The sequence below is a fragment of the Phoenix dactylifera genome, chromosome 9, assembly GCF_009389715.1.
Source record: "Phoenix dactylifera cultivar Barhee BC4 chromosome 9, palm_55x_up_171113_PBpolish2nd_filt_p, whole genome shotgun sequence".
Lineage (NCBI taxonomy): Eukaryota > Viridiplantae > Streptophyta > Magnoliopsida > Arecales > Arecaceae > Phoenix > Phoenix dactylifera.
In genome coordinates this window covers 3,198,994-3,209,852 of record NC_052400.1, presented here as the reverse complement: position 1 = coordinate 3,209,852, position 10,859 = coordinate 3,198,994, and the positions used below count along the sequence as shown (strand labels likewise).

Sequence of the window (10,859 nt, the reverse complement as noted above, 5' to 3'; positions counted from 1 at the left end):
TATCTGCAAAGATAGTTCCAAATAACAAGAAGTGGTTCCATGCAAGTAGCCATGGATAAAAACATCTCAAAGTACATACATACAAAAAAATGAGACAAAGACTACTAATATGAAGAAGATTAAAAGTTAGCAAATGCTAAAAATACAAACCATACTAATTAATGGCTAATTCAAGAATCATTGCTGATTCTGCAATAAAATGCCGCAAAGTCTCAATCAACCCTCCTGTATTGGATGTCGCTTTTAGATGTGGTTCGTTTATCATCTGACAACTATCTCGTTTCCTTCGTCCAAGCCAAGGAAGAAAGACATATGATTGCTTTCCCTAGCCTTTGATGGAACAGAACCACAGTAACACAAGACTTCATATATAACTCACATCCACATTGAGGACAATACAAAGAGAACTTGGAAATTCCCAAGCAGATTGAAATCAAGGCACTTCAGTGGTCAATCAGATCCGGCGAAGCCCTTGCAAAACAACAAAACAATGGTGCAGCTTGGCCAGAAGTGTAGGGCTTGTGCTGCATGGTCAACTTATCTCATGGCTTTCTTTAAGCTTAAAAGCTTAAAATAACAAAATAATCAGTTAAAGCAGCATCCTTGTAATGTAAAAGTAATCACCAGATTATCCAACAACTATTATTCCGACGAGAGCTGAGAAAATATACATCTACATATTCACCTACACTTCTTCTCCAAATTAAATATGTATTCTAAAATCAAGGAGCCTCTAGTAACAGTGTCAATAATTTTCAACTGCTTCACAAGGCTGCAATTGGACAAGGTATTTAGAGTGATGCTACAAGTGGAGTTGATAGTTTGAAAACTAAAATCCTAGTGTAGCAAATGTGAAGCTGACTTGGGATACTAATGAGGGAAGCAGATAGCTACAGATAACTGCTCACAGTCACAAACAACTAGTTAGGTCTGAGATCTCACCCAGCTCCCCCCTCAAAACCCCAATTTTTATTTCTTTTTCTTTAAAAAAAATAAGATATAAGTAGATGAAGTGAATGAGGCTTATTGATTATATTAATGCTGTTATCTAATGACAGCATCTATCTCTTGAACCACCTAGATAGATAGGCAAATGCCTTTTGCCCTGATCTCTAGCCAATGTATATAGTTCATATCTAAACGAAAGCCTTTTTCCAATTAATGTGGGTGTGTCTAGACAAAAGCATGCACATACATAATCCATGTATGTTACTAATTTGAGTAGCTCTTCACAGATTGCCAATTTCAAAAGTTATTTGCCATGTATATTTCCTAGATGGTCCATATTTACTAGTTACTAGTCAATCACTAATTTCGATGGATGAACAGTTAGTTTTGGTCCGGAACATAATTGGATGAAACACAGAAGGTAACATACTTAGAATTTTCATGCAAAAATAGTCTGATTCAGATGGATGGGAATAAATGTAGTTTTCTCGCTACTGCAAACCAAGTCTTTATTATAAATTAATAGGGCAAAGTCCAAATTAGATTGGAAGAAAACAAGGGGCTCATTTCTGTGCATTGATTGACCTCTGGAAAACATTTCAAGCAACTGCTGTTGTGGTCATTTGTCGGTTTTCAAGCTGCCACTACAGCAGGCAGCTGCTTCTTAAATACAAGATCAAACTGAATCCATCAATAACTATAAATTGAATTAAGATGTTATAGTCATTAATAATGTTATACAACATTGTTATAATGGTAATATAACAAGTATTCACAATCATATTTGTGGATGGAGAGTGTTGAAGGGCTGTTACTTTGAACCATGGTAGAGTTCCATGAGGAGAGGGGAAAAAGGTTAGAGAATGACAAGCCTGCAATTTAATACTGAAACAGAAGATTTCAATGAATGCAATCATGTTTTACCTTTTTTTTTCTTACAAAATAACAATTAAAAGAAAATACTGAAGCAGAGCTAATGTGAGAGGACAAATCTGGACAGGACTTGGGGGAAACTGGACTTAGTTTAGGCAGCCATACTGCACTTGTTCTTGAAATAGGGTCTGGTCCATGCGATGATCTCTGAGTGGTTTAATATCCAGTCTCAAGGACTTGGCATCACTAGCCATATGTTATCCATGCAAATGAACTGTTTAATCCACCTAATTTACATTATAAAGAATCTGTCTTACGGTTGGCTTAATCTAGTTCAAAGCTGCAAGTGCTAGGAACCAAATGTTTCCTATTTTTTTCCTTTTTCTTTTCTTTTGATTAGTTTTACACAAATTATTTTACTGATTGTGCGAAAGGCCTCTGTATATTCCACCATAAGTGGCAGAGATAAGTACGATGGCGAAAACAAAGACCTACAAGTGCAAAGCATAGAGAAGTCTGAAAGCTGTAACATAGTGTAATATGTGAAACATTTAAGCATCTCAATCTTTTGCCATGACAGTAACTCAGGAATACTCATGGCCTAGCCTTGAGCAGCTGATATTACAGAAACTTGCTGTGTTCACATTCTGAGATAGGTACTTTCAAGGATCACCATCATACAAGTTGCAGCCAATAATCTGTCCCTGAAATTTTCATAGAGTTAGTAGTTATCTTGTGAATCTGGTTTAATGCACAGTACTATTGGGTTACAACAGTCGCCCATGAAGTTCTTGTCTGCACATCCAGCTGAGCTCCATCAAATTCCGTAAACTTTGCCCTGACAGATCTGAACATCAAAGATTTCTCATGCTCGTAGCTTATCTTCAACATAAAGGAAGGTAAAAAAGGGCTACCTATTGTCCAAACACCCAGTACCTACTAATATCTTGATTAAAACAATTTCTACATAAAAGCTGTAAATGCTACATTAGCAATAATTGGTGAGAATCCTAATAATCACCCAAATAAATGTATAATTCTCATAGAAAAGATAACAACACCTTGCTCCTATTCAAGTTAAAATTAAAAAGGAGATGTTAATGACAATGCGTGAACCAGAAAACTATAGAATGTAACATAACAACAAATACTAAAAATGCCAATGGTTCTTTTGATGAGGAAAATGACAAGTTGCTGCCTAGGTCCAAAACTCGTCCATTACTAGCAATTCCTTCCTGTTCTGTAGATATGAAGCTAATTGATAAACTAGATCTAAGGAGAACATTCAACAAAGCATGCATTGACCCAAGGAAAAGGTATGTTTTGACCTCATCAATATTTTGAAAGTTGAAACCTTAAAAAGGATGTCTTTTAATGCATTGATGTCAGAGAAAAAGCTACAGCATATAGCTTAAAGCTACATTCATTCATAAGCTAAGAGAGAGAATCATGTGGAGATCCGCAGGCCAATGTAGGAGTCACTCCTATTCGATCTTCTCAGCAAAGGAGTGTAGAGAGAAGTGATCATTATCAGAGAGAGCGAGAGAGAGATGGTGTTGCTTCTGGAATAGGCAAGCTCCTATGAATGGATAACAATGAAAGGGCAGTCCATATATTTTTCTGGTGTCGTATATTTTTCTGAAAGTAATGAAGAAGGTAATCCCCTCCTTAGCTTTTATTCAAAAGAACAAAAGAATTTACAAAAGAAAAAAGAAATGCTTGTAACTATAACAAGAAGGTAAGGGTGTTATGTATAAGAATACATATGTTTACTTTGAATTAGTCTCTGAATTTGGCCTGCCGACACCAGTTCAAGCTAAGTTACTGAAGTTAGTCCCGACACTTGGCTTGCCGGGACTAGTTCAAGTTCTATACATGCATTTTTACATCTCTATCATAGGACTTAACTATTATGCATGATTTCCTCAGGGTTTCTTTTTTGTTTTTTCTATAGGGATCATATATAAAAGTGTACATGTCAAGTTCAAACTTTAAACTAGCCCCCAGCTAGCAGTGTTGGTACTGGTCCAAACCCTTACAATTAACATTTTGCATCTAACTTCCTATAGAACATACCTAAAAGGTTTTTCAGTAAAATCTTTCATGTCAAGTGCAAAGAGCTAATCATTTGAATTTCAGAGATTGGATAGATAGAGGGCTTACATGGAGGTGGAGAACCCCTTATGAGTTTACCATTGCAGGTGGCTTCATTGTAGAACTTACATATAATCTATAGATATAAGTAATGAAATTTTATAGATAAATATTCTAAGATGTTATTGTGTAAAATTGCATATGGTTTAACTATTTGATAGCTATTTGCTGCAGTCATTACAGAACTTCATGGTAAAAAACTTTTTAGTGCTTCTAAATATTTAGTGCAAACCCCTGTGTCATATGCAGATGTAGCAATGCATCTCAAGTTTAAACTAGTCCCGGCACGCCAGTTGCCGGCTCCAGTACAAACTGAAATAGATAGTGGTTTAATGTGTACGTTCCAGGAAAATGATGTCCTTTTGATCTCTGATCTCCTTTTTCAATTGGACCACCGCCTCAAGCTTCTCTCAACAAGGCAAGGTGGGGTTTTGTTTGGCCAGCGCCGAGCGAGCGAGCGAGCGAGCCCCGGAAGCCTTCGGAGATTTGGGCGATGGCGGAGAGGCGACCGACGTCGACGTCTGGACCTTGGATTCTGGACAACGCGTCTCTCTTTGTTATCGTTCTCTTGGCGGTCCACGTCTTGGCCTTGGTGCGTACCCGCTTCTTCGATCCGTCGAATCCCCTTTCTCTTTCTCTCTGTTTTTGAAGCAATCCATCTCTATCTATTGGATCAAGGAGATAAGCTTTGTTGCCTCCGTTTTAGGTCTTTTGGATGTATAAATTGGCTACCCAGAAGCAACCCCCGCGAAGGAAGATCCATTAGAATAATCTCTGTAAGCTCTTGCATCGCTTCTGTCTCTTTTCCTGATTTATTCAAAAAATATGCGGAAAAAAATGGTTTTTGTGATTTGGGCGAGGAGAAGTGATCTTTCATGGGTTCCAATTCATTGAGATATCTTGTGTCATTATGTTTCTTTGTTTTCTATTTTTGGGATTTGTCACATATTAGGAGGGTTTCCTTAGTCCGGTACCTTTGAAGTCCGCAAACAGTTGTCATGTTGCTCCCTTTTTCATTCATAACTTTATGGGAGAATATAAGGCATGCCAACGTTGTTGTTTTTTTTTTTAAAAAGAATTAATGGATCTTAAATAAAGAACTATCAAGTTGGTGAGAGTGGTAGAATTAAATTTTCAAACATAAGATTCCCCACTATGTTTAATAATTGGGTGGTTTTTTATATAGCAATATAGATGTTGTGTTTTGTCATCTCTTTGCCAAGGCAAGACCAAGATTGGAAGTTGGAACACACTCTCTTGAAGATTACTCCATGATCTTGCAGTGATTCTATAAACATGAGTATTTCACGACATAGGCAATGAATACAATAACTATCTTTTTGAATACATATTTCTTACAGAAGGTTAAGAGAATTAAACTACATTTTATAGACAAACTAAAACAAGATTTCTTCCCTTCTCGACTAAAATTAAGGTATCTCAGAAGACTTGAAAGCCAACTCTGTCACAAACTGGGTTGTGACAACTATAACTGCGAGCGGACTTATGAAAATACTGAATATATAACCTTCAATTATGATCTTTATTTCAAATGTAATTCAATTAACTACCATATGTGGATCTTAACTGTGGCAATTCTTAATATGATGGGTGGAGTTCTTTATGTTATTATTGGTTTACTGGTTGGAAGATTGTGATGCAATTCTTTTAGAGCCACTGAATTTGCGCTGCACTTTGCACCCAATTTTGTAATACATCCTTTTCCTCATCCATCAATTCTTCTCTGGCACTCCTTTTGTTGATCACCCGGAAAGTATTTTTTTTTGGATGCCTTTGTGAGGAAGGCTTTACTCCTTCAAGTATTGTATGATTGCCTCCATGTTTTGCAACTAGAAAATTATGCATCAGAGTGGTAATGTGAGCACACAATCATGTGCTCACTATAAAACAGTTTCACAAGGATGACAGCAATTTTGTCCTTGAGTTCAGATAAGAGATGTGGGGCATGAAGAGAGATAGGTATTGCATGTTTATTGTCATGTACTGGTTTTGACCCTTTGTCAATTAGCTCAAAGCCTTTGCTTCCTTTTGTTGATCATATGAAGGAAACTAACTTTGAGTTTAGATTCCATAACTGCAGAAAGCTGTGTTTTGTAATTTGCAATATTCATTTTTTTGACAACCAAGTGCCAAAGTTCTGCACTGTCTTTACGTTACTGGATTTTTTTTTTAAAAAAAAAACCTCCTTGCAATGACATGCTATTTTTTAGTTATTATAGTGCATTTGATGAAAAATCTGCCCATTGAAAATTCTAAAGCTATTGAAGCACATTTTTGCTTTTTGTTGATGGGACAAACCAGATCGGAGTCTTCAGTCTGGGTTTTCTGTTGTTGGTGCTTATACCTAATTGTTGTTGTGCAACCAAGGCTCTTTCCTGGGTAACAAAATAGAACTCCCCTTTCTTTGGTGTGGTTAAGGAGATACTTTGGCTATTTTACAACAACCTTCTCGCTTACAGTTATCTCCTTTGTTGATTATCCTATGCATCTATTATACAAGAACAATCACATGGTTCATGTTTGGGTGCAAAAAAAAAAAAAAAACATTTATGTTATTTTGTCTAAAAGTACTGAAAGCCATAATTCACCCAGAATAAATGCTCATTTAGACCACATTCCTTCCCACATAGTAGGATATGAATATCCTACCTTTACATGAAATGGATTCAACTGGCTTGAAATATAACTAGCCATTTAGAATGTTAATCATCAAACAAATTAACAAATGTAATTGTAAAAATGATTGAATCAGTCATGCAGCAACATCTACTTTATTTGTTAACCTTCAATGCATTTGTGAGATTTTACTGAAGATCATTTCAATAAAATCTCTAGTAAAAAGCATGTGGTTTTGTTTTCCCAGTGTGATTGTGAACAAGCAAGCTTGATATAACCTTGCTCATTTTTTGTTCTGCAAAGTATGACAAGAAACCAGTTTGCCTGTGATTGATTTTTCATGTTATTTCTTGCATATGATCGCACACAATATCTATCTGAGCAAATTGTACATCTGAGCAGGCCAACTTTTTAAGCATGAACAAGGATGCATGAATGTCACGGGGCTTCCGGATTCCAAACCTGACTTAAGGGTACACATCAAGATGGATCAATTTCTCTCCTCCCTCTATCAAGATTGATTCCACATGGATGCTCATGGGAAAGTATAATTCCAAGTAAAATACTAGTAAAATTATGCTGTTAGAACTGATTTCTTTCCATATACTGTTATTCTCACATGGTGCTTGGAAAGTTGTTGTTGATTGTTGAGCCTTGGTGTAAGCAATAGACTGCTTCCCACTAAAATAGTTGTCAAACAAAAGCTGTTAGAATTGATTTCTTTCTATATATGCAGTGTGATACTGTTGTTGTCAGTATGGTCTTTGAGAAGCTGATGTTGATTGATTAGCCACGATATAAGCAATGGAATTGATTTGTTTCGATATATGTGATACTGTTATGATCATATGGTGTTTGATGAGTGGTACTAGATTGATTGGCCTTGTCAAAGGCAACAGAGTGGTTTTTCCCCCCTTTTTTCTCTCTTTTTTTTCTTGAGCAATGATGTAGTGCTGAACCTAGTGCTTACCATTTAGAAATACAGGCAATATACTTTTATGTCTTTTGTTAGTGCGGATAAGTGTTACTGTCTTGTATGATGGCAAATGGAATACTTTTACTGTCTTTTGTTTCCATATATATATATTTTTGTTTCAATAGAAATCATTGCGTACAATCTTGAAAATGAAATTTTATTTCTTGGAGATTTATTCTAACTCTCTCTAAAATAGAGGTTGCTGCTTATGATTTTGTTTCTCCTAGCATACAGTGATCGAGAAAATCACTAGATCGCCAGGAGACTAATTGTCGAATTAATGCAAGACCCTAGCTATATATATATATATATAATGTGTGCGGTTAAACTTCATTCGGCAGCAATGGTTCTGTAGTTGAGCCTTCGGTTGCATGACTTTGTCCTTCAATGGCAATTTTCTCCAGCTTGTAGTCCTTGGATTTTGCCCACAACAGGAGATATAGACCCCCGACAACAAGAGCGGCCCCAATAATACTGTGTAAAATCCCAACACCAAAACCATTAGCAAGCATAGAAAATTTGATTAATGATATGCAACCAAAGAACCATGGTAATGATGGAATTGGCCAAGGAGAGATCTTTATCAAACCTTGCAAGATGGGCGGCACGATGCAAGATAAGTATCTCCAGAAGGAAGGAGAAGACGATGAGCAGTGGAGAAAATGCTGATGTGAAGACAGGGCCTTCCTTGTGTATGCACCAATTCGTTGTCAGGTATGTAAGCCCTGTAACCACAGTTCCCTGCAAGAGATAGCAGCGGAAACTTCAGCTACAGACCCTTTGTGGTAAATGATTTTGAATCATGCAAGCTACTCATTGTCTCTAATTAGCATTGCTACTAGTTCAACTTGTTCATTAACTCGAGCTGGACGCAATAGAAATACCAGCAACCTGAGCTACTTCCACTAGTTGATGTAGCTCAACATGCAATTGCCCAAGTATTTTTCACTTGTGATGGTAATGACATTACCCCATATATGATGGTGAGAAGAGTTCCATTCGATCGAACTCTCCATGATGAAAGGTCTCTCTCTGTCAGTGCTGCTATTATTGCTGTTTGGATTGTCCCCGAGACATTCATCATTGCTGATAAAGTCAGATCTGCTGAATACTTTATTGCCACGTATTCCTACAACACAAGGAAATACTTACCATCAAGGATGATATAAAGTAAAGTACTCATGGACTACAAATCTACATCATTAATCATATATGGCATATAAAATGCTTATAAATTAAAAGATATTTATTTCGAAAATCCATCTTCTATTCATCAGAATTGCTTAAAGCCAGTGAGCTCAAACTTATTGTACGCTGTATAACTTATATGTATTAGCTGTTGATCTTGATCAAAATGTTTTTGAGCATACAGATATCAAATTTAAGCGATTTGAATGCGTCTAGACTATAGATTAAATTCAGATATTGCATCATTTTATTATAATTATTTATTTTCATCGATTTGGTGTGTAGATAAAAGATCTCATTATTTTTTGTTTTTGGATATTTTTTTGTGCTGTTTAATAGTATTGATTTTTATTTTAAAAAAGTCCATCATTAATTTCTACAAAAAATTATTTCGGACAAAACGTATTCAAGTGTGTCCTAGCTTATATACAAAGTGCATGCATGTATTCATAGTTTAGATAATGATTGCTGGATCTTAGTTCCAGTGGTCCACACTTTTAAGATTGTTCTAAACTTGAATATTTATTATTTTTATTTTGAATATATTAAATAGTAAGTCATATTTGAATCAAACTTTCATTCAACTTTGAGGTTAGTTTGTTTCAAGCTTGAATTGATTTCTAGCTCAATTTAGAAATTTTCAAGCTGATCAATTAGATTTGTATTTGATTCGGCTCAAAATTAAGATTGAATTGGACTCAAAATAGTGATGAACAAACCAAACCTGGATCAAATACTTGCTTGATCAATCTCCATTCGTATAAATAGGTCTTAGATATAGCTAAAAAAAATCCATAAAAAATGGTAAAGTCATAGAATGACAATTTTGAAGTTAAAATAGCATAGCTAAAAGGACCACAACTTATATGATGTTAGTCCAATCTCGCCCGATTATTTTTCCCTAGTGCTGCGAAAATTAATCAAGTACTTGCAACAAAGGTTTAGCACATTATTTTCATATATCACATTAAATGACCAAATGATAGTAAAAATATATAGTTTGTACTAAAAAATACTATCAATTATTTGATGATCACTCTCAGAAGACGAATAGTTATTAATAATATATTATATAGGGTACATAAAGTTGTCTCATTAAATAACCACAATAACTGTGCAAATCGTGCATGAAAGTGGCATGGCACCTACCACCAAAATAGCTCCCGTTGCGCAGCCGAGGATTCCCAGCCCAACCAAGAGGCAGCCGATGAACCGGTCGCCGGTCCAGGGGGAACTGGTCAAGCGATCCGGCCCAGCGCCCGAGAAGAGCACCATGACGGTGGCACCCGCGGCGGAGAGGAGGATCCCCCACAGCTTGGCCTGCCCCTGGACACTGCCGAACCGGTAGGGCTCCCGCCGGCAAGCCACCGCAAGCACGAACACCACCGCCGGCGTCGTGTTCATCGCCCCGCTCTGGAACGACGCCTTTATGTAACGAAGGCTCATCGTCATCATCAATTGAGACGTCGTTATCCTTACATAGACCAACCAAGTCATTTAATTAGTCAATAATGTAAGACTAATTAGCTTAACTACTAACAAATGATCATGATCATGGAATTGACGGGAAAAAGAGAAGGAAACAGATGAGTTGCATGTTTAAAAGACGATTAACTGCAAGAAGCCGGCGAAGAAGGCCCAGAAGAGGAATGGGAAGGAAAGCCTCGGCCTCCTGCCTCTGTGGAAGAAGGGAGAAGAGACGAGAAAGGTGGGGTTAGAGAAGTAGGCTAGTTAAAGGGAAGAAAAAATAGGCATAGACTGGGGAAGATATCGGGGGTGGTACCTATCGAGGAGGAGGGCGAGGGAGGAGAGTAGGGTGGCTGAGAGGAGGTGTTCGTAGAGGACGAGGATGGTGGGGCTGACGGCGTCGGAGGAGGTGACGGCCGACTGCTGTAGGATGATGAACACGGCGATGCTGAGCTGGGAGAGGATCATGAGGACGTAGGAACTGCATCTCTCCATGGCTGAAACCAACATCGTCAATGCCTGCTGCGGATTGGACTCCCCAGTGGAAAAATCTGGCGGCCAAGTCTGATGGACGGGGAGCGAGAGGATAAGACGGCTATGATCAACCCGTTAAAGC

General features: G+C 37.3%; 1 protein-coding gene across 1 annotated transcript; it reads right to left on the bottom strand.

Moving 5' to 3' along the window:
- Positions 1–7,724: 7,724 nt before the first annotated feature.
- On the bottom strand, positions 7,725–10,859 carry LOC103715625 (WAT1-related protein At4g08290-like). The gene is made up of 6 exons (XM_008803309.4): positions 10,560–10,859; positions 10,392–10,454; positions 9,926–10,250; positions 8,559–8,717; positions 8,178–8,329; positions 7,725–8,062 (listed from the first exon to the last, which is right to left on the bottom strand). Exons 1-6 carry the CDS (start codon positions 10,751–10,753, stop codon positions 7,912–7,914), a joined length of 1,044 nt encoding a protein of 347 aa, XP_008801531.2. The 5' UTR covers positions 10,754–10,859; the 3' UTR covers positions 7,725–7,911.